At 39.8% G+C, this 23,308-nt stretch overlaps 1 protein-coding gene across 9 annotated transcripts; it reads left to right on the forward strand.

The window, feature by feature from the left end:
• Window positions 1-7: 7 nt before the first annotated feature.
• Window positions 8-21,710, forward strand: FASTKD1 (FAST kinase domains 1). Of its 9 annotated transcripts, XM_030018957.1 has the most exons (18): window positions 8-718; window positions 849-953; window positions 1,795-1,973; window positions 4,710-4,796; window positions 5,752-6,256; window positions 6,623-6,691; window positions 8,560-8,685; window positions 9,864-10,262; window positions 11,425-11,535; window positions 12,707-12,838; window positions 13,843-14,329; window positions 15,121-15,235; window positions 15,928-16,056; window positions 16,823-16,954; window positions 18,030-18,143; window positions 18,420-18,561; window positions 19,574-19,688; window positions 20,713-21,710. In XM_030018957.1, the coding sequence occupies exons 5-18, from the start codon at window positions 5,922-5,924 to the stop codon at window positions 20,800-20,802; spliced, it is 2,496 nt and encodes an 831-aa protein (XP_029874817.1). In that variant the 5' UTR covers window positions 8-718; window positions 849-953; window positions 1,795-1,973; window positions 4,710-4,796; window positions 5,752-5,921; the 3' UTR covers window positions 20,803-21,710. The 9 variants fall into 9 exon arrangements, with proteins under 9 accessions (XP_029874817.1, XP_029874815.1, XP_029874813.1 ...); XM_030018961.2 differs by lacking the exons at window positions 8-718; window positions 849-953; window positions 1,795-1,973 and adding an exon at window positions 2,244-2,792 and having other exon boundaries at window positions 5,752-5,907; window positions 6,193-6,256; XM_030018955.2 differs by lacking the exons at window positions 8-718; window positions 849-953; window positions 1,795-1,973 and adding an exon at window positions 2,243-2,878.
• The last annotated feature ends 1,598 nt before the right edge of the window (window positions 21,711-23,308 follow it).

A 23,308-nucleotide genomic window follows, 5' to 3' on the forward strand; every position in this document is an offset into this window, starting at 1 on the left:
CGGCGCCGGTGGAGAGGCCGGAGGCGTCTGCCTTGCGTCTGTAGTGCTTTCCAACCGAACGTGTCCGGGGCTAGTGCTGGCCTTCCCCTGCTGGCGGGACACTGGTGGGTGGTTCAGCGAAGAGCCCGGAAAACGGCCAAGCGATTGGTAAATGAAATGTCCACAACAGTACTGGAAGGGTTTAGGGTTACGCCAGCAGTACCTGGCACACGTCGTTAGGGGTTGGAAAGAACTAAAATGGGAATCTAGATCCAACTGTGCAAAAACAGTTCCTGATAATCCTGTCCCATATGTCTGTATTGCCATTCAAACTTAATTTCCACTTATCTTAAAAATAGGGACGTGAAAGTTTGTAACTGCACAATAAAGCTGTGAGCACCTTCAAAATTAACTTAAGACTTACATGGAAGTACATACCTCCCTTGAAGGGTTTTAATTCAGAGCGGTGGGTATTGGGGTTAGTAATCATACCTAACAGGAGGCAATGGAAGTCTTGTGACTCGCTGTTGAGAAGTCTGTTGAAAGCAGAAAAAACAAATTTTCTCTTCCTGAACATCTGGGAAAAAAATTAAAAATCAAGAAATTGACCCCTGTGAGTGCTGAAATCCTGAAGAAGCTGGTGACTGGACTCCTGTTAAGTAAATTAACACTGGCTTCAGCACAGCATGCTTTGATAAATCTTTTTTTCTTCCCCTATGTGTCCAACTTGAAATTTAAGGTAATTTTATCTATCATTTTTATCATTAATTTGCTTGAGGCATTATTAATTGATTTCATCTAAATGTACTTGACAAGTCAAAAGTAAAAAGTTCAGCATCTTGTAAATGAAAAATCCACATGATTTGCAGAAGTCCCCTTCATATGAACGTGGAATAGTTTTCCTCTGAAGTGGGAGATCAGATGCCTTGGAGTTCTTACCTGAGTTTGCACAAGGCCTGAGATTCTTGAAAGAGGTAAGTGCCACCCTTTGAGATCACCTGGCAGGGTTTGGGTCTCACAGTTAATTGCATGCCTGTGGAGACTGTAACTAAGGCGATCTGGATTTGGTAGCAGAAGGGTACAGGAGCTGTTCCAGTTATAAATTTTACAGTTAGAACAATTGTTACAAATCCAGTTAAAAATTTTATGTGCTGTTTTTCTAAAACACTACAGACCTAAAATAAATAAAATAGGGGCTATTTTATTAGAGTGAGTTCCATATTCATAAGCATCCGATATAGGAGGTACACATACAATCAACAACAGACAAAAAGTAAAAAAAAAAAAACAACCCTTTGATAGATTGCTGCAAAGCAGCTCGTCGAAATTGGTCATGGTAATAGTTCTGGTTGTGATTTTAGATAGAGTTTTAGAACAGTCGGAGATTGTGACCATTCTATCTAAGTGTGTTACAGTAGGAGATTGTGACCATTCTATCTAAGTGTGTTTGTTATTATCAATGGTGGTGAGAAAAGGTCCAGAAAGATGACCTGGAGCTGTATGTATACAAACAACGTAAGCAATATACATGTTGCAACATGTTAGATTTGTGTTCCAGAACTCACACGTTTTAAACTTCTTTTTTCAAAGCATAAAAAAATTATAATGTAAAATAATATTAATTCCAGTACAGTGACACCAAACTCTTGAACTTCACCCTTCCTGAACTTAAGTCCCTTTGTGATTTTTTTTAGGCAGGGAAGAGTTTTTTTTCCCCTCAGAATGTGTTACATAAACGTTGGTTTTATTAACACGACCTCAACAATCAAGATGACCTTGGAACTTTTTTATTATTATTTTTATCTCCTTTGGAAGGTCTAACCGGCTGGACTTTCCCCCTTTCTCCCTACATTCCCTGACATCTCAGCTCGTGGGAAATGCTGTCTTGAGGCACAGGCACAGCGAGTAACAGCGCAGAGGCACATGGAGCGCTGAGGATAAACCACCCGCTTGTTCTGAGCGAGCAGTGTCCATCGCAAGGGTCTTGTGAACAGGTAAGCTAAGGACTTCTCAGGTTGTGTTCTGCGGGCGCAGAAGGTGCGCAGACGACACTGGTTCCTCCGTTTTCTTATTTAACCTAGCTGGGTGCAGGACTTCGCCGTTTCAATAGCCCTCGCTTAAGCCAGGGCTAGCGGACACCGCACATCCCGCGCCCCGCCGGCGCACACGCGGGGCCGAAAGGTGGGGCCGCGGCTTTGGCCTGCCGGCAGCTGGGCCGTGCCCGCCGCCCGCCCCGCAGGGCAGCCCGCTCCGCCGCCGCCCCCCCGCAGGCGCGCAGGGAGCCCCGCGGGCCGCCCCTCAGAGGCCGCCGCCACCTCTCCGCCAGGCGTGAGGAGAGGGCGGGCTGGGGCAGCGCCGCCCTCCTGCTGCGTGCACGCCGGCGGCGGCGGCTGCCGGGGCGGGCGGGCTGGGGCCGCGGCAGAGCGAGGCGGTTCCGGGGGGCTGGGCTCGGAGCTTCCTCCCGCCGAGCATGGCAGTGCCTTCTTTCTCCCACAAGGTACGCGCGTAGCGCAGCCGCCGTTAGGCTAAACGTGGCCGAGGGAGCGCCGGGCGGCGGCGGGAGACGAGCCTAACGCAGCGGTTTGCCGCCTGCCTGCGGGTGGGGGGCAGTGGGGCCCTGGCCGCCCCCTCCCCGCTCGCCGCCGCTCTGAGGCCTGTGTGGCGGCTCAGCCCCTTGCCCCGCTCCTTCTGAAGCGCTTCTGTGTTAGAATCTCCACGCAGGAAAGGAGGAGGCGACCCGCAGGTGGGCTCTCCGCCGGTGACCCGGCAGCAGCGCGGCGCGGAGGCAGTGCGGGGCAAAGGCGGGACGTGAGGTAGGCCGCTGCTGGTACCCGTGTGACTGGGATGTTGCACTGCCCACGGCAAGGCTGACGAAAACTGAGGTGACTCTGGCAGACAGGTGAACACACAGCCCCCCGCCCCGTACCGCACAAGCAGCTCTTTTACCGCTTAGTTACTTAAGTCTTTAATACTTTTGACACTTGAGGAGTGGCGGGTGTCCACATTTTCTCCTTTGTGGAAGAAAGACTTACTGGCTCACTGTAGTTTGTAATACAGGCTCGAAAATGCGTGTTTGGACTGATAGGAAATGATTTTAAAGAATTTCTTGTCCTTTTAACATATATTTTGCATGGTGAGTAGAACACTTTAGAAATAGTTCTTTAAGCAGATACAAATTTCATCTTTTTAATATATGTATTTGTAAGTTTCAAAACATCCAACGTTTCCTATTGATTTCCTTTTTATAAGATATTAGAATTAACTACAATTTAAGACTGCATACAGGTTTGTGGTAAATCGCTTGCATCTGCTAAATTATCTTCTAGAAAGAAATATTTGGAAACTTCCTGCAGGCTGTTTTAGGTAGAGATCCTGGTTCCCAGTCATTAGGATAGGGGATGCAAGGTCCACTCCAGCATGAGAAAGATGTGTTACCTGGGCTTACAAAGAAATGATTTGAGCCTGAAGTTTTTATATTGTCTTCAGGCATGTACTTCATCCTGTCTTCTGGCAGCTTAGCTTGCCAGTACTGTGGGGAGTAAACATGAATTTATATTGTAGCTTTTTTTTCCATTGGGTGGACGTGTGAAAATAGAGGAATAGTAACCAAAGCAAAAATACACTAATAAAAAGCCTTTGCTTAATGTTCTATAATACAGCACAAGAAATCTTAAAAACAAGTTCCAATATATCGGTATTCTCTTAAAGGTATTTGTCTAATGCTGTCTTAGTTCTCTAAAAGAGGATTAAGGAAAAAAAACCTGTTCATTTGCAGCTAGGATTCTGGATGTGGACATACAAAAAGGTTAAAAATTTATGCTGGTTTTCAAGCTGTACTTTATTATTGTGTCATTAGAGGGGAAATGCTTTTTTTCACTCTTTAAACCAGGTAGTTTGTATAGTGCAATAATTTTGATAACTCTGTATTGCAGCTTCTGCTTAGAAGCTGTGGGTGGAACAGGCAATCACTTTGGCTTTTGATTGTTGTCACTGTATCTGATTTGCTCCATCTACATGCATCTACATGGCAAAAGGGAACAGAAAAAGTATTTTTAATTAACTGGAAAAACTGTGGGGTAAAAAAATTGTGAAATGATATGGTTAATTTAGTACTTGAGACTTTGTGGAAGATTACTAGATTGTGATTTAACAGTGGCTTGACCAACCTGTATTTTAGTTTATTTAATACACATTATAAAATCTCATAAGAAGTCCCAGCTACTTCTAAAAGCATGTGGCTGCGTACTGAGAGGGAAAAGCCAAAAATACTTTTTATGGAGTTTACATGGAATAAATAATGTCACACAACTTTTCTCAGTGATAAAGTACAATAAATTCTTTATAAAGACAACTACTGTATGGAACAAATAGAAGCAATAAAAGCAATCTCTGAAAAGGGACTATAAAGCAAATCGTTATTATAAAAGGTACTTAATACAGAATATGTGGAAAATTTGTACCTTTTATTTTTGTATGCTTTCATTTTGCATATGGAAGAAAACGTTTTGTATTATAAAAGATCATAAATTAAAATTAGTTCATTTTAGCTTTCCTTGTATCTGCCCCAGTGTCAGTGACAGCAGTGTAGTACAATGTGTCAGAATGACTTTTTATTCTCTGAAGCTGATTGTACAGACATCAGAAGAAATCCAGCTATATCCAATTTTGTGAAATTATTTCAGTACCTTATGTGGATTGCTCAAATAAGAAGGTTTTTTCTTTCCGAGTAGACCTAGTGCATGCTGCTGCCATCGCCTTGATAATATTACACTGACGGAATCATGCCTACAGCTGAAGAGCATTCAAGTTTGCTGAAGGTATGGTATGTTGATAATTGTTGTTGTTAATGATTATATCTTCTAAAGCAAGAATTCTAGACTTTTCGATGATCTCTGAGTTAAGGGAATTTGATGGGTCTTTTTTGGTGTACCACGACATTTACCACTAGTGGTTTGTGTTCGCAGCTTGGAACCAATGTTGTAGGTTGTAGAATACATAGTTGTTAGCACTGTGTACAAATTGGGGGATATATTAAGAAAAAAAATTAATACTTACCAAATTTCAGTAGATAAGGCTGTAGCTTCCACTATAATTTCAGGAATTTGGTTGCTTTTCTTTTGTGCAGTGGGTGATTTCGCCTGATACGTGGTGACTGATCAGTATCCTATATTACAAAGGTGGTCAGCCTTCCTGACTAGAAGTCATATACCAAAATCTTCATGTGTTTACAAGACTTAGACACGTACTAAAGAGAGCAGAGTGGAAAGGAAACTCTGGGAGAGGTTCATAGACAGGGGGTGCAGTAGATATCACTGTGGGATGGGTGCACATACAGAACCAGAGGAATCCAGTGATGCCAGCTTAGGAGCTCTTGCTGTCTCACTTCCTTTTACCACCAGTAGTTGTATTTTCTGGCAGTTCCTGCACCCCAGTTTGGAATTATGGAGTGGCCTAGTGAGAGGAAGCCTCACTTGACTTAGTCTTGTAGCGCCTGCATGTTAAAAAGCTCAGCTTTGCCTTCTAAGTAGTAGCATGATAGCACATGTGCCTTTTAAAGGCAGATTTCTAAATTTGAAAACTTGCCAAGTGGACTAACTTTTCTTAGTGCTTGTGAGCATGTCAGTGTTCATTGCTGGGAGCTTCTCTGAGAAGAATCCAGGCTGTAGGTTCGTCTCAAGCTTACCTTACTCAGAACATTAAAAAGTAGAGGCATTGATTTTTAGCTAGTAGTTAATGACTGTACTTCACTGCTTTAATTCTACCTCATTACAGGTACCTCAGAACCGAGTTCTTCTTAATACAGTGACCATACAGGATGAAAGAAGAATGATCTTCTGTTTTTCAAATACTTGAGTTTATTCTTTGTAACAACATGGTTTACCGTGAAAAGTGAAAGAAGAATCTTTCTGGATGCTTTAAAGATAGCTGGTAGGCATAGCAAAATGCTTTGTTTGAGGCAGGCTTGCTTGTTTACGCTGAGACATTACCAAGCTCGGACTCTGAGTAGTGATCTGCTTTTGAGCCAGATAAATAGCTGCACCCATGAAGATGAAGTGTTCAACCTTGTTGGAAGGAACAAGGCCAGGCTTTCTGAAAAACATGTGGGAATTGCATTGAACTTGCTGTGGCAATTGCAAAAGAAGAGGCCACTTCTCTTAAGGACTAGTGACTATATAAGAAATCATTCCCAGTTTCTTACCCTTTGCATTTTAGCAGAAAACAAGGTGGAACACATGGAAGATGAGGCCATAGTGGACACCCTATATAGTATTCTGAGGTAAGCAGCATTATGTTGAATTCCACATCTCTACATTTTGTATTTGGTAATAAAAAGAGATGGAATTTTGACTACAAAGCCATCCTGTAAGGAGACTGGGAGACTTCCCTGTCCCAGCTTCTGTACTCTGACTGTGTGACACAGACAACTTAATGTCCTGTGCCTGAGTTTTTGAGATGCAGACAGAACTGATCAGTTTTGCACTCCCAGTAAATGGAGTTATGATTATTAATGCACAAATATTTATAATCTGAATGGAGGGAGCGATAGAAAAGTAAAACATTATGATAAATAATGAAAGGACATATGTCTTACTTCTTTATAACTTTCGAAGCAACTTCAAACTATTATGTCTTTCTTCTGAAGGCTCAACGTTGGAGACCACAGTTCTCTAGCAGAAGTGCTTGTTACAGAGGCGTGGAAAAGATTAGAAGGGTAAGTACTGTACTACTATGGTTTGTGAAAGGTATAAGTTGCAAGTGTGATTTGCTTCACATGAGGCTACACAGAGTTCTCAAAAGAGTATTTACGAGATGTTTTAAACATGTGAGTATTTTAAATATCAGTTGTATTTCTGAAGGTTTTGAAAATTATTTTTATACATATGGAGGCTTTGAGTATTGATGGACTTTGGTACACAAATGCTTGAGAGATTCAGATACAGCAACAACGGGGACAGATGCTCAAGATTTTGAAATACACTGTCTGTAGATTTATGTGTTTGAAGTAAATTGCAGGTTTTAATATTTATGGTTTTAACTTAGTGTTTACTGTCCAACTCAAATGGTTGTTTGGACCATGCTCATCTCAATTTTAGTAAAAAACCTTTTGTATTAAAACATCAACAGTTTCCCTTTTGTTTTTTGTTGTTGTTGTTTTTTGTTGGGTTTTGATTTTTTTAATATATATTGTAATTTTCATTCTTTAATCTCAGGTTAATGGCAGAAGCTAGTGTCAGTCTTGGCACCAGCATGACAGAATTGCCTCTCCCAGCTTAACACCTGGGGCATCTTGACAAGTAAATAAATTCAGTGTAGCTTGAACACAAAATAACATTCAGGTAATAAATTGCTCACATTCATTTAGACATGGACAGTGGGATGGAGTGCACCCTCACCAAGCTGTGTGGTGCGGTCGACATGCTGGAGGGAAGGGATGCCATCCAGAGGGACCTTGACAGGCTTGAGACGTGGGCCTGTGTGAATGTCGTGAAGGTCAACAAGGCCAAGTGCAAGGTCCTGCCCATGGGTCGGGGCAATCCCAAGCACAAATACAGGCTGGGCGATGAGTGGATTGAGAGCAGCCCTGAGGAGAAAGACTTGAGGGTGTTGGTTGATGAGAAGCTCAGCGTGAGACGGCAATGTGTGCTCGCAGCTCAGAAAGCCACTTGCATTCTGGGCTGCATCAAAAGAAGTGTGACCAGTGGGTCACAGGAGGTGATTCTCCCCCTCTACTCCACTCATGAGACCCCCACCTGGAGTGTTGCATTCAGCTCTGGGGCCCCCAACATAAGAAAGACATGGACCTGTTGGAGCGAGTCCAGAGGAGGGCCACGAAGATGATCAGAGGGCTGAAGCACCTCCCCTGTGAGGACAGACTGAGAGAGTTGGGGTTGTTCAGCCTGGAGAAAAGAAGGCTCTGGGGAGACCTTATAGCAACCTTCCAATACCTCAAGGGGGCCTACAGGAAAGACGGGGAGGGACTCTTTATCAGGGAGTGTAGTGGTGGGACGAGGGGTAATGGTTTTAAACTGAAAGAGGGTAGATTTAGGTTAGACATTAGGAAGAAATTCTTTACTGTGAGGGTGGTGAGGCGCTGGAACAGGTTGCCCAGAGATGTTGTGGATGCCCCATCCCTGGAAGTGTTCAAGGCCGGGTTGGGTGGGGCTTTGAGCAACCTGGTCTAGTGGAAGGTGTCCCTGCCCATGGCAGGGGTGTTGGAACTAGATGATCTTTAAGGTCCCTTCCAACCCAAACCATTCTATGATTTTAACTATTTCACATCATTGCTTGAGAATGTAATCTTTATAGATTTCTTACTCTGGTCTGATTAAATGAGGAACTCTGATTTTTTTTTTTATTTTTTTTTGTAGAGCTCCATATGCACAATATGCTTTAATATGAAATATCTAGGTGTTTTGGCTAAGCCCAAGGTGACCAAATAGAAAATGCTTATTTTGTTTCCTTGTTTTGTAATTTGAATATAACCTTGTCTTTTATATAATTGTTGAAGTAGATTTTTGTCTTTAGTTATTCACTAGAAATAAAAGGTAAATATTCTGTCTGTCTTTGATGTCTTGACAGGCTTAGTTTGCCAGCTCTGTCTAAATTCGCACTGTGTTTATACAAGCAACGCAGACATTTCAGTCCTGTAATTGGCAAAGTAGCTCATATTGTGGACATGAAACTGGATTCTATACAGGATATAAGGTAAATGTCAGGATGAAATGAGTAGTGGAAGAAGCAATATGTCACGATTACTGGGCTGCCTTTGCTGAACACTTTCCCTTTTTCTCAATTGGAGGTTGCTTTTCTTCAGTTTGGGGTTTGTGGGAAAGAGGTGATTTGTATTCATGCCTTGATTTTCATGGACAGGTCTGCTTAGGCAAATGCATTTTCCCAATGATTTTGCAAAGAATTTCTTTATAACCAATTTAAACACTTAATTAAAACTAATGTTCTACTTACAGTGGAAAACCAGCAGATATTGCTTTATCCGGATTCTAAATTTTACTTGGAGTTTTTTTGGAATTTAGAGACTGTTGACTCACCAGAAGATATTTTTCTTCCTTGACATTGATAGTTTCTCTACTATGACATGGATTTAGTTTACTGTTGTGAATAGCAATAAGGACTCTTAAAGCAATGTTATTTTTATTTATCTTCAGAGCATTTCTTTTTTTTTGGTCAAGTTGAATTAATCAATTCTCTTGCTAGCATGTCTGGTGCATTACCCTGATATTAAAATTACTTAACACCTGGCCCTAGTCAAAGAACTCCAAGCTTCTTTTTCTTGCCTCTGTTCTCCCTGGGCCATTATAGCAAAGGCTGCTCTTCCTTTTTTCTGCTTTATGTAGCACCAGCAGTACCAACAGTTATTTTTGCGGATGTGAGGAGCCTGCTTATGAAACTCATAGAATGGGACTGCATTTCTTTACAGAAATTACTCTCTCTGTGGTCATAAGTTTTATTCCCTTAACAAGGAATTCTTTCTTTAGGAGTGACAATGACTGTTCTCTGCATTCTGTCACTTGAGAATTGTTTGGGTTTCTTTAGTTTCCATTGAACATTAAAGGTCTTTTTGCAAATTTGAATCAGGCAAGTGAGGCTTGCCTTAGGCAAACACTTTCGTTGCATACAACTTTGTAAGGGATGGTTGAAAACACCCAATTGTTTCAGAAACTCACTGAAAGCAGAATTTTTACTTTAGTAGGAGAAATGGTTTTTGCTCATCTGTTTTTTCTGTGTTAGATTTAAAATTCCTTTTTACGCAGAAGCCAGCAACACCCTGACTAACGTTCCTTTCTTTGCATAGTTTATTTAAGAAATCTAAAATTTATTACTTGTCATGTTCAATGTGTAAGCATAAAATCTTTTGAATTTTTTAGGATTTTGTCAGTTTTGATGATCAGCATATCTGATGTTATCTCACAGCATTTTCGAGATCGATTACTACACAAGGCCGGACAGCTCTTGGAAGAAAAGGATGAAGTCCACTTCAACTATGCCAAAAGAATACTACAGTTTCTTCAAAATGTTAAACTGAGATATCATCCATTGCTAGAAAAATGCGACAAGATTTTCCTTAAAAGTGCCTCCCATCTTGATATACACAGTATAAGTCTTATTCTTGGGCTGTATGAGCAGCTGGGTTTTGACAATGCTGAATTCCGCCTGGTTGCTAAACAATTACTCTCTGAAACTATAGATGTTTATTATGATCCTGAAACCTTTGGAAAATTATTTTTTGTCCTTGGGCCTATGGCAGGATCCAAGGTAAGGGAAAGGTAAGTTAATTAACAGTTTTGTCTAATGATATAGATGTAGTCTTGCACAGAAATTAAAAATGTACTGGCGTTAGGAGGAATTTCTGAGCCTATCTGTGAGCTGAGCATTAGGTTTCCTGGTTGCAACTGTGTAGCAATGTGTTATTTCATTATGGAAACACTGTCATAGCATCTTAAAACAGTTGCATAGAAAGCTGGATCCAGTAATCAAGGGGTATGTGAATGCTGTTACGCAGGGCCATCTTGCAGCTCTTGTCTCTTAGACTACAGCCTTCCTTTCACAGTGGATGGTAGTAAAAAACTTTTCTGTCTTTCCCCTGAGAAATATATGCAGTGGTATGTGTTGCTTTTTCAAGACTGACAGTAGCTGAAACAGCCCAAGTCTTACCTATCCCAGTTTGCTGTACATCCTATTCTATAGGAAAGGTTGTCAGCAGGGAACACTTCAGCATTTATTTAGCAATTAGGCCATAGTATTGTGTGGCAGATTTTTCTCTGTCTGTTTTTCTTGTGCTACAAAATCCTATTTGGGGGTGGTATTAGTCATGGATCTCTCAAAGTTTGCAGTTTTAGGCAGAATTTGCTGTATTAATTACAGTTAGTCATATTTTCAGACTTTTCTTCATGAATATTTGCCTCCATTCAGAGATCTGGATATACGGCAAGCCTGTGTTGGTTTTGCCATAGCTGAGTTAGTTCCAAAAGCTTTTCCTAGATGTTTTTAAAATTTATTTTATTTTTGGTAAAAATCAGTGTGAGGTAGAAAAAGTTGTTGGCTTTATTTGCCCCAGAACCAGTTCAACTCATGTTTGATTCTGTTATCTGTAGCTTGCTGATTGATTGTGAATTGTTTAGTGTCTTAGAGTACCTTCCCTACTTCTCGTCTACTTTCAGAATTGTTGGGCTCACTGGTTTCTAGCATAAGAGCAATATGTACTGATCTAACACACTCACATCTCTTTATCTGTGCCATACAGATCAACCATTTAGAAAAAGGGTCCACAGAACAAAGGTCTGTAGTTTGGGGGAATTTGTTTTCCTGTATTTCTTGAAGTAGTCTCTTGGTTCTTTCCCTCCTAGACAAAGAAAATGGCTGCAATCTTTGCTGGAGATTTTCAACTGTTTTTTCTTTGGAAAATCTATCTTTTCTTTTCCTCTTTAGGTTGCTAGTAACTGCAGTGCGCATGGCAGAAGAATTTAGCAGTCACCAAGTATTGGTAATACTGAAAACGATGCAGAAAATGAAATGCAGAAATTCTCATCTACTCAAAAAGTAATTTTTTATATACTACTAAGAAGTTGTATTCTGTAGGTAAACTGCTTCCATTTAGTATGAAAAACTATATAATATCCAGTAAGTTGGGACTGGAGAGCGTGTCACTTGCACACAAATCCATATACACTATATATAATTAGCTGTTACAGATTTTAGAATCTCGCAGCTTGACCCAGAGGTAATTGAGGCAATTTAGGGATTTCATAGAAGGGCATTTCAACCCTACCAAGTTGTTGTAATGTAATTTTTGACTTATTTACAAATATGTCCTCCTACTTGAAGAAAACATAGCCTATAACAATTACTGTAAACTGGTGAGACAAATGAGAATATAGTAAATTGTAGAGAATGTGTCCTATGTAGGAGGTCCTGTTACTGATGTGAATTGTTTCTTCAGAAGTCATTGTGCCCTACTTTAAACTATTAATTCTTGTGTCTTTAAGAACCTGGACCAGATTTTTTGCAGCTGTAGACTGAATGTTGTTTATAGGGAGAGGTAATATCTTCCATACAATGAAGGGAAAAGCAGTTGAGGTTTTGGACACAGAAGATGTAGCATCAGATATGTCACAGATGCAGCAGAGTTAAATGCAGGTTGTGTGCAATAGCTGGATTGAATGTAGTTGTATGAACCTAAATAGATCCTTGGAAGAAAAAGGACAAGTAGTACTGTGGTGAAGAGAAAGGGAAGACCATGTGAATTCATGGTTTTTCTCCTTGAATCTCACTGTCTAAAGGAAGTCTTAAGGTATTATCTTTCCTTACAAATCTAGCCCTCTCTTGCAGCTTTAGACCAACATAGCTGTAGGAACCACTATTAGATAAGCGAGTACAGTGGTGCTGAGGCTAGTGATGCTGTTCTAGTTTATCCTGTTCTTGGTCCACTCTAAGTTTAACTGATTGTAAAATCTGCAACAGAAATTATTAGAGTGAAGTAGCTGTTTTGCTGTGATGAGGGCTTTAATTTTGCAATTCACTAGGTGGAGAGAGGCTGCTGTGTCGTAGTGGAACACCATCAAAACTAGGGTGGCGAGGAGCGCAGGTGTGTGCAGCCCTCCACCTAGATACTGTGCACCATGGGACACCCCTTCTTCATGCGTGATATTGGGTTTTGCAGTATCTTCTGTATTAGCATAACACCATGTCATCTTTTTCTCTTTGTGTTTAGAATGGCTTCTGTTCTGCACAAACACTTGGATAGTTATCATGTAATACAGTTGGTAAAGTTAACGCAGTACTTGGTGGTGTTGCGTTGCCACGATCTGGAGCTGTTTGCCAAACTAAAAATGTTATTATTAGGGTAAGTGTGTATTCTTGGAAATGTAGCTATTTAAGTATTAAACAGTTGTCTACTTAATATTTTAAATAACAAGCTAAGGTATTAGATTGTTTTGTTTCCATAAAATATGAAGAAGTAACAAACTGTTAGAAGTATTTGATTCTATCAAACACGCAAATCAGAGGATAGGAAGTGGATATTGTCTATTGACTATAGACCCATTAGTATCTGCTAATAGATATGATATATTTTAAAAATAGATTTTTTTGCCCCTCGCCCCTTGGCCACTGCAATATAATGACATTGAACCAGAAATTTTGATTGGTGCTTTATAGGAAGGGTAGGTATTAATGTCTTTGATGTTTGAAGGAACAAGTAATGAAAAATACACAGTAAGAATGCCATGGTTGGGACAAGTGAAAGTGTGAAGCAGAAGTACTCTTCTTTTGGTTGAAGAACTGTCTAGTCAGTTCTCAGGCTTGTACAGTTGCAACATAGAAAGGGAAACCATTTCTGGAATTGTGGGAGAAGAGATCTGCCACTGTTGCTTCCATTGCTCAGCCTCTACAAGAATGCAGTGCCTTGTCTGTACATGTTTTCTGTGGATGATGCCTTCATGTTCCTCAGGCACCTCAGAACCTGGTGCTCCCCAGGACAGAAGTCACAGAAATTATCCAGGCCCAGAAACCCACAGACTCTGTTAACAAAGATGGACCTTTTGCCCTTACTAAGGACTTCTGTGTTTATCAATAACATTTGAAGCCTCACCAGCTGACTGAGATGCTCCCTGTCTTCCTCCTTTTTTCAATTTTTAATAAATTGGAAGTTAATCTCAATCAAAAAAGATGGTAGTCACTGACTGTGTGAATTTCTACCATGTCATTAATATTCTACTTATGTTATATTTAATGTACAGCTTTTGACTTTTGAAATATAATTTTAATGCATGTAAGTTATTTTCTGCTTTTAAATGTTTGCACCTTGTCAGTAGTGATGGTCTGTTTTAATTTCTGTCTCTCTTCCAGTTTTCTGAAATCTAGTGTCATACCTGCTGATACTGCTGCAATAATTCGTGTTCTGGCCATGCTTCCTTCCTTTCAAGTGGACAAAGTCATTATAAACAAAGCAGCAGCAGTTCTGCCTCAATGCAAGCTCCATCATTTGAATTGCATTGCTACTGCTCTTGTCAAATGGAATCATTATGATCAGTTGCACTGGCAAAACAGTTCTGAGCTATGTGTAAAGCTTCTGCAAAAACTAAATGACTGTGGATTTCAGAGGCTTCGGAAAGCCAACAACTTAAATCTTCTGTTGGAAGAACTTACACATGTGAATGGAGAGTGGTTTGAAGAAGTCCTCAGTGAGGAAACTGTGGCCATGTGTCAACGCTTGATAGACCAAATAACATGGGCAAATGTATTACAGTTGTCTCTTTTTCTCATAAAAACAAACCACCGTTGTCCTTCATTACTTGACAGAATAGCTTCTGTGACTGTTGAAAATATAGACAAGGTATTACAGTTTTTCTTTTTATCTGCTGTGTAAGTTACTCAGTAAGAAAGGACAGGTTAGTAGTTAATGTGTTTCAGAGCAGAATCCACACAGTGTTTCTAAGGGTTTTCTTCAGTGTACCTGATTTGGAGCTCATCTTTTTCTATGTTCACTCAAAGCTGTTTTGATTCCATGTATATTATTTTGCACTTACCTCTCTTTAATTTTCCTTTCTTATTTTATTATTGTCAGTCAGTGTTAGGTCAACCATAATCCTTTGCATTCAGCTTTACATTTTACCATCTTAAATTTTTTTTTTTAACTTCTTTACAAATAGTCACATCACACAGTGTCTATTTTTACATTACTCATTCTTGTGGGGATTTCCCCAATAGCCTATGTTTTTGGTCAAAATTACTGTGTTTTATTGGTATCTTTTTTTTTCCTTTGTCCTTCTCAATCTGGTGTTCATACAGATCTTTGATTTTATTTTATGACAGTTTAGTTTCTTTAAGAGCGTTTAATGGGAAACCTTTTTAAAAGCTTCTTAAAGTCTAAGTACACGGAAACACTTGGATTATCTACATGAAAGAGATTTTAAGTTTTAGCTATAGCTGCAATTTTAATGATTTCTGCATTTTATTTTTTTAATACTTTTCTCCTGGAAAAGTTGATGCCCAAAAAAATAATTAGAAAATAGCTCATCTAGTCTTAAATCTCCCAATTCTGAATGAATTATAAACCCCTTTTTTATTGTAAAGCAGTATTAGGCTATTTTGCAGTGACTTAATTTAGGATGTCTTTTTTTCCAGATCCACCCCTTTGAAATCTATTTTATTCTCTTCCTTTTCTCTGCTCTTAATTATGACCCTCCTGCCAATGAAGAGTTCTTTGAGAGTTGTATCCAACGTCTTACTTCTAACTTGAGTAAGTGCCTTAGACAAAGATATTCTGACACCAAATAAATGAGTATCATTTGAAGATATTATCTGTACTGAATAAAAATGGCAATAGAATGGCATTTTTTTAAGCAAAGAAAAAGCGTGTCTGTATATTACTACTAATACTCTGCCTACTGGGTTTAAACCACAACAAAAATTCAATGTATGCTTCTGTTGGGTTTTCTAGATTCATTTCACCCTTTAAAAATTACTGTTGATAAGATACTAGCAAGGTATCTTGAGCATAGTAAAAATCAAGTGAAAATTCTGATTAATTTGCTGTGCTGTTATTGGATAGAATTGTTGTGGGACAGGATACATTTTGTGATTCATCACAAAGAAATGGTGAAGTTGTAGAGGAAATGTGTAGAGACTTTTTTTTTTTTTTTTTTTTTTTGGTTGATGATACAGCCTCACAGAACTGTGAAAATTTGCTGTCTACTGAAATATTGTAGAGTTACCTTTTTTTAAGACTAACTAGTTTCCTCCTGCAAAGACCTGGCAAGAGTTGCCTTATACTTTGGTGCAGCTAGCAGAGGTAGTCCTTAATCTGCCTGTGTGTTCATTTAGTATGTCAAGAGAGAAACTTGGATGATTTGGGAGGCCAGGGGGAGGGCATTGCAAATCCATTCAACTTTATGTCATGTGTTAATATGGATTTCTGTCTGGTTTTTAAAGGTTGTTTTGGAACTCACCGCTTGGTGCTGCTTGGTCATGTTTTGGCAGTGGCTGGGTATTTTCCTCCAGTTCTGATGATGAGGATATTTAATGTTTCTTTCCTAAGCAAATTGGATGCTCAACTCGAAGGTAGATATCTAGCGCTCTGATGAATTTGATTATGTAGCATTTGGCATAAAATGGAATCATGGACCTATATATGACTTGAGAAGTAGAATTACTCTTTAAATGATTTAGTTTTCTGGAAAGACCCCTTTATATAATCTAGTCATTATTTGAGTGTTAAAAGGGAAGGAATGAACAAAAATTTGTGCTTTGTTTTAGAAGTACAGACTTGTATTGCAGTTGAGAGAAGCTCATTTAAAACAAATTTTATAGTCAGCTTATTGCATTCAGTATTTAATAATTCTTCAATTTTATTGGAAATACAATTACCTGAGTGCAGTATTTATTACTAGAAATAGTCACAAAGCTCAAGAAATGATGTGGGATTCTTGTCTGCAAGAAATGAGTCCTACCAGTCTCTTCTCTCTAAATAAGAGACTGAGTGTTTGTCTGACTGTTTCCTTCCTCTCTACCTGTATGTTGGTCGTGATCAATATACTGTTGCCATTTTGCCTTCAACCACTTCAGTAAAAGTTAAATGATAGAAGAGAGTTTAAACTGCTTCTTTCTTCTGTCTTGCTGTTGTTCTGAATATTGAGCAAAACTGTTACTTTTCATTTTTTCGTCGGGGATTTTGAGAACGTTTCTAAGATTCTGCAGCATGAATTTTATAAATGCCATAGTATCCAGATATTTGCATCTCTAGTGAAGAATTCAGAGGTAGCCACTTAGTTCAATGTGTTGGATTTTTCGCATTTCAGTTCACACCTTTTTATTTTGTTTAACTCAGTCCTGCCTGATATCCTAAAGCAGAGGGTCCGCTTGTGCCTCATGAAATTGAACAGAGCAGTGTGTCTGGAATGCCCAGAGTTTCACATCCCTTGGTTTCATGAGCACTACTGCCAACGTGTCTTTTGTAACAGTAAGTATTTTAGGAGAGGAAAAGCGACCCTTGTTGCTAGTAATAGTCTATTTTCAACAGTCTGCTAGATGCTGCTTCTAAAACTGTCATGTTGATACTAGCACACGATAGAAGCTGAGAAAGGTGCACCCCACTGTCTGCTGAGGATATGTTCTTGAAAAGTGCAACCACTTAGTAGTGCAACAGATAGCAAAGCAGTTTTCCCCGTGAGAATTAATGTAATACAGATGGGATATTTCTTCATAAGAAATAAAATTTAAATACCCAGAAACAGTGTATATGGTATGGAGGATGGAGAGGCAGGAAGAGGATCAGTAGGATTGTCTACTGGAGGAGATGGGTCACTTTGATCTGTGCTTCACTTACAAGATTGAACGTTTGACTTAAATTTTTCAAGGTGAACATTTTTGCTGCCTCCTTTTGAACTCACTGCCGTTATCTTCCTCAGAAGAATCAAGTTCCATCAAGGATGAGAAATGGAGAAGTAGGCTAGTGATCAAGTGTAACAGCTGAGATCTTTCAGAATAGCGATCAGTTCAGAAAATCCAGCTAATGCAAACTCAGTATCTCCTCTACTAATTGTCATGGGGGAGATCTGCTTTGCTATCTATTGAACTCAGCTGCTTTATCTCTGAGAATGAAGATGTTTAATGGAGTCTCCGAGACTGAAGATGTTTAAAGGAGCAAACAATCTGCAACAGACAGAGAAGTGACAGTGTGGTGTGCGTGTAATAGATGCAAAATAAGCAAATACTTATTTAAGTGTCTAAGCACGATTAAAAGCAAACAAAATCCAACAGGTGAAACCTGAAACTAAAGTGTTTGTAGTATGTAAATGGGAAAAATCCTGGGATGGAAAATCTGGATTTGAAATTCATGCTTAATAGGCACCTGCCACTTTCCACCCAAAAGATGATCACATGGTCTCTGAATTATGATGGCATAACACCAGGGATCTGTGGAAAAGCTTTAATTCGGTAGGTTGGCTGTCAAAAATGCAGTGTCACGAAGTGCTATTTTCAGAACTTTGCCTGTGGAAGTCTTGATATATGAATTATTTATTTTGTCTTTGTAGGCAGTAGCCAAATAAATCCACTGCGACAGTATGTTCACAGAATGCTGACAGAGATCTTAGGAGGGAGCCATTATGCAAGAATGTCTGTTCTCACACCATACTGCTATGAAATAGGTGAGAAGTTAATGCTCTAAGGATTGTTATGGAGATCTCTGATATCACTATTACCACCAAGATTAGGAAGCTCCTGGGCATGTGGCCACAAGATACTGCAAAGAAGAAATTGCTGTATAAAATAGAGTTTCTAAAAAGTTCTGCATAACATAAATGATATCGGGTATCTCTAATTATGGTTATCACTTAGTTTTTCTAGAAGTAAGCACTGTACAGATCAAATTCTTTCACTTTTTTTTTTTTGTCAGTAAACAGGTTTGTTCTGTTTTCTCACAGATTTTGAGTGCGTTCTGGATGAAAATAAAAAGCCTCTTTCCTATGTGGCTCAGAATGCACCTTTGGATGATGTGGAGGGAATACACTTGACACGTGATATCAAGGATAAAGGGAGAAAGGCTCTGCCACCAGGAGCTCAGAGGTTAGTACACTGAATTCTTGCACATTATCTCTTCCAAGTTTAGATCAAGTTAGACCAGTTTTTTGATGCTTATGTCCTAAACTGTTGTCGCAACCCCTAGGCTATTTATTTTTCTGTTCCTTTTTCCAAAGCCTTATGAGGTTTAGCCTTCCTAGCTGTGGTGGGTTGACCCCAGCTGTTAACTAAGCTCCCACCCAGTTGCTTGCTCACTCCCCTGCAGTATGATGTGGGAGAGGATCTGGAGGGCAAAAGCAAGGAAAAAAAGCTCCTGGGTTGCAGTTAAGACAAAGTAATAAGTGAAGAGAAGAAAGAAAAAAAAATTAAACAAAAAGGGAAAAGAAAACAATTGATGCAAATGCAGTCACTCATCACCAGCAGACCAATGCTGGAGCAATGGCTACTTTGAAAAAACTCCCTCCTGTTTTACTGCTGAGCATGATGTTATATGGTGTGGAATATCGCTTTGGCCAGTTGAGGTTCCAGCTGTGTCCCCTCCCAATCTCTTGTCAAGGCCAGCCTATACACCGTGGGTGCAGAGTGAGAAACAGAGGTGGCCTTGATGCTGTGCAAGCATTCTTCAGCAACAGCCAAAATATTGGTGTGTTATCAGCACTGTTTTGGTCACAGATCCAAAACACAGCACCATATGGGCTGCTATGAAGAAAAGTAACTCCATCTCAGCCAGACCCAGTACACTAGGGGAGACGGCATTCTTGAAGTGTCTTTCATGAGATTAGGATACTGTTTTCTTCCCACCTCTTCAAATATAAGCCTTGAAAATGCTGGTTAGCTGTTATTGCTGTTTGAACAAAAACAGATTCAAGGATGAAATGCTTTTACTAAATCACGTGAAGTTCAAGTATCTCTAGATAAATACAAGGACAATGTTTTGTCTAGTTTCAGGGAGTTGTTTAATTTTCTTTTTCCATGAATTGTCAGGTTTATCTAGTAATACCACTTCTTGCTATTCAGGTAGGACCTGAAAGTAAATGCACATTTTTGTTGTTTGCAGAATTGCTTTGGAATTTCTTGATTCAAAAGCTTTTAGCAAAGATTCACATCACCTGAAAGGAGAATCTGCATTGAAAAAACGACACCTGGAAATGCTGGGGTACCGGGTAGTTCAGGTGAGCAGTCAGCAATATTTTATGTCCCTTCTGAGTTGTATCGATAGTGCAGATTGATACATTTTCCTTGCAACAGATATAAAGATAGTTTTAATAGTTAAAAGCACCTACTGGGTGAGAGCAATTTTTGTAGTTAGGGAGGAAATTCCAAGCTGTTCTCAAGATGATGTAAGGACTTCATAGAACTTGCACCTTCTCTGAAAGTGGCTGCAGCAAAACTGAAGTCAAAAGGTCTCAGTCTTACCTTACTGCAGGCAAACTAGCAATCTCAACATAGCCTGGGTAAAGGAGAAAAAGTGAAACAAGAGTTTCAGTTCAATTCACCAAAGATTTCTACACTAGAAAAAGAGTGAACATACCCTCCTTGAGTGATAGACAGTGATGGCAGCTGCAAGATGTCTGTCTCCTGCAGTGGTAGTGCTGTGACAAGGAAGACTAGTGTCCACAGATAATTCACAGCCACCAGCATAGAAACATTTGGGTAGTGGAGGCTCATGAATGCAGATTCTCCTGTATATATAATTACTCACCTACTCTAATTTTAGCTAGAATCCTTCTTTAAGCTTAAGTTGGTTGGGTTTTGTTTGCTTGTTTTTTAACAGGATAATCATCCTTTCTCATATTGCCCTGACAGCAAATGTTATGCTAGTGATACACCATTCCAGTTTCATGCATTAACATTACAAACTATAGTGACCTGGGACTTCTCTCTCAATTTGGGTTTCAAAAGGTGGGAGATGGTGTAATGGAGCTGCCATAGCCTGTGTTGCGTGGGCATTTGCTTTACATCTCTACAACTATGCTGCTTTCTGGAAGCAAACTGACTGTACTTACATGAAGAAGAATCTTACGTTGAGAAATTAATCTTTTCAGTATTAGAATAAGCCTAGCTTTCAGAAGGATGCAGGTGATAAAATATCTTTAAGTGGAGAACAAAAAATACCAGAGGGCTTTTTCTTTGCTGTAAGATGCTATGTGGCTTATACCAATGTTAACACTCAGTTTGTGTGATTCTGTTCTACAGATTCCTCACTTCGAATGGAATTCTATGGTTTTGTCAACAAAAGGTGAACAGCTAGAATATCTGAGAAGGCATCTATATGGAATACAGTGATGACACATATGCAGTCAAAAGTATTTTTTTATACAAACACTTTATGTACCATTAAACTTCTTGTAATCCTGGAATACTTAGTTTCAAAAACCTCTTTATCTGTGAGTCAGCTGGACCAGGGCTTGCTGTGGGGCATCAGGTGTCAAGAGGCTTAATCCTCAATTTGTTAGGGATTGCAAAAGGCAGGTCGAAATGAGCCATGAAGATGTGATAAGGATGCTTAAAATCTCCCATTATCTGGAAGCTATTATTTAAGTACATGAGTCTGTGACAGTTTTGCTATAAAATTACATTATTATCTCCTAAATAAATAGCACAGAGGCTTAGCCAGGCATAAAACTGTCCAAAGAAAATTTGGAAATACTCTTGACTGTGAGAGAGGAGGCAGCAGATCTACTGGAAACTATGTCTGTCCTCCAGCATGTGACAGAATGAGCAATAGGGATCAACAGTATCTGTACTGTGAAACCAAGAAACTGAAATGCAGATTTACTAAGAATAGGACTGCTATTGCAGCCATTCTGTTTCCATCTTCCAGAACAGAGGTACTGTGGGTGACTGTGTCGGGGGAGGGTGTTGTGTGGTGAGGAACCTCCAGCTGCTTCTCCTACCGTGATGTGGCGTGTGCAGAAGAAGTAGGTCTTGAGCCTTCCGGAACACCTTCATGTACTTAAAAGCCAGACTAGTTCTAGCGGTCTAGCACCTAGTCCAGACCCTTGAAACACCTGCACTCCAGTTAAATGCATCTTGGAAGGGGTACCTGAAAGATTTATTCAAGATAAGGAGAAAATAATGCTTATGTCAGACATAGGCACTTACTAGCAACTGGATAATTCATGAAATTTATGATTATGGCATTATGCATTGGACTAGCCCTTGCTAATGGAAATAAATTTAGACAAACCATCTAACGTGCCTGTTCTGTAAATAAGACAGTGTACAAAAGAGCAAAATTAGGCTGAAAATTGAAACCAAGAATGGCCTTCAGAGAGTGACAACCACCTTGGTTACTGGTGGTGAAAAACTGCTGGTTTATTTATCATGTTTCAAAAACACCTGCCAGTTACCAGGCTTCCTGTGATCGCACTCAGCCACGGTTTGTGTCAGGAGGCATAAGACACTGAGATGTAGAAGGAAAAAGAGGAACAGCCAGGATAACGTCCGCTGTAGAGCAGTAACTGTAGAGTGTTCATACTTCTGCAAATCAGCCTGTTTTCAGAGGCAGCCATGTTGTGACTACAGCTGCCATTACCTCATGACGACTGCTAGCTGTGCCCATCTCTTTCACACACACAACGTGTATATGTTTTCTTGCCTTTTTAGTAGAAGCAATAGACATTCTTTTTACCACTTCCTTTGAAACCTGGCAGAGGTAAGCAACTGCATTTCTGAATTGACCATTATGCACCTGGCTGTCGCTTTTTTTTTTTTACTACTCAATCAGTAGTAGAAGAAAATATTTTTATTGACTGAATACAAATCAGGACACTAACGAAAAGCCAGGAAAAAACAACAGAACTGATCTAAGCTGCAAGGTGCTTTCCTCCTGAGGCATCCCTCATGTTTGTGGGATCACTGAAAAAACTAGTAGATGGTTGTCTGCTTATGATATCAAACAGGCAAGGGCTCCAAGACGTAGAAGACGAGTGCTTTGAGGTAATGTCATTGAAGGCACAGCACACAGAAAGACTATATGCACATTATATTTTGTATAAAATGGAGAAGACAATCATAAATAGAGGTTAGGATCTCGGAAGGTGGGCTAGAAGTCAGAGGGCTGTTGCCTGTACGGATGGCTTTCAAGTAGCAATCCTGGAGCGTAAGAAAGGCGGCAGTGGCTGTGGCTAAAGTGATCAGTCATGGGTGGTCATGTGTTTGAGCTGAACCCTGCTTTTCCGGTATCTGGCAGTCACTCTGTGCCAAGCCAGGTATCTTCAAGTTATGTATGGATAAAGTTACGAGTATTCACACTGGGAAGAGGATTAAAACTTGCTATGAGTGGATTCAGAAAGGGCATCTAAAAAAAGCAAAATTTAAGAGTATTTCAGTCAAATGTGCTGCTTTTGATCCTTTGCAGTCATTCTTTATAAATTAAATCGGCAAGTGTTAGAGCAGATGGGCTGGTGTAAACCAGTGATTTAACTGGAGCCAATGAAGAGATTTGGCTACTAAAGGGGGAAACAAAAGATGTCCCACAGATTAAGTACTAGTATAGAGTAACATACTGAAAATGAGCTATGACGGCTCTGCCTTTGCTGTATGTTTACCTCTGTCTCCTAGGAAGGCAATGCAAGGGGTCATCTTATAGTTGGAATTTCTATTCATTCAGATGTGGTGGGCTTCTTTTCCAGTTTTCCTGCTATATCAATTGTCATAAGATTTATGACATCCTTTAGATTTAGGACACCCTCTTTATTCAATGGAGAAATCCTTTGAAGAAATACTCTATGAAAATGGTGGGCATGCTCTACTTTAAGAAAACTGAGTGCTGTTTTGGGCAAAGGCA

Source organism: Aquila chrysaetos, chromosome 6 (genome assembly GCF_900496995.4).
Source record: "Aquila chrysaetos chrysaetos chromosome 6, bAquChr1.4, whole genome shotgun sequence".
In the NCBI taxonomy this organism is placed as follows: domain Eukaryota; kingdom Metazoa; phylum Chordata; class Aves; order Accipitriformes; family Accipitridae; genus Aquila; species Aquila chrysaetos.

Excerpts from the sequence above, each read along its gene's own strand:
- FASTKD1 (XM_030018957.1), top strand. The coding sequence starts at position 5,922 with ATGCTTTGTTTGAGGCAGGCTTGCTTGTTTACGCTGAGACATTACCAA. Across the intron at positions 11,536-12,706 it reads AATTCTCATCTACTCAAAAA|AATGGCTTCTGTTCTGCACA; the intron begins GTAATTTTTTAT and ends CTTTGTGTTTAG. Across the intron at positions 19,689-20,712 it reads TGGGGTACCGGGTAGTTCAG|ATTCCTCACTTCGAATGGAA; the intron begins GTGAGCAGTCAG and ends TCTGTTCTACAG.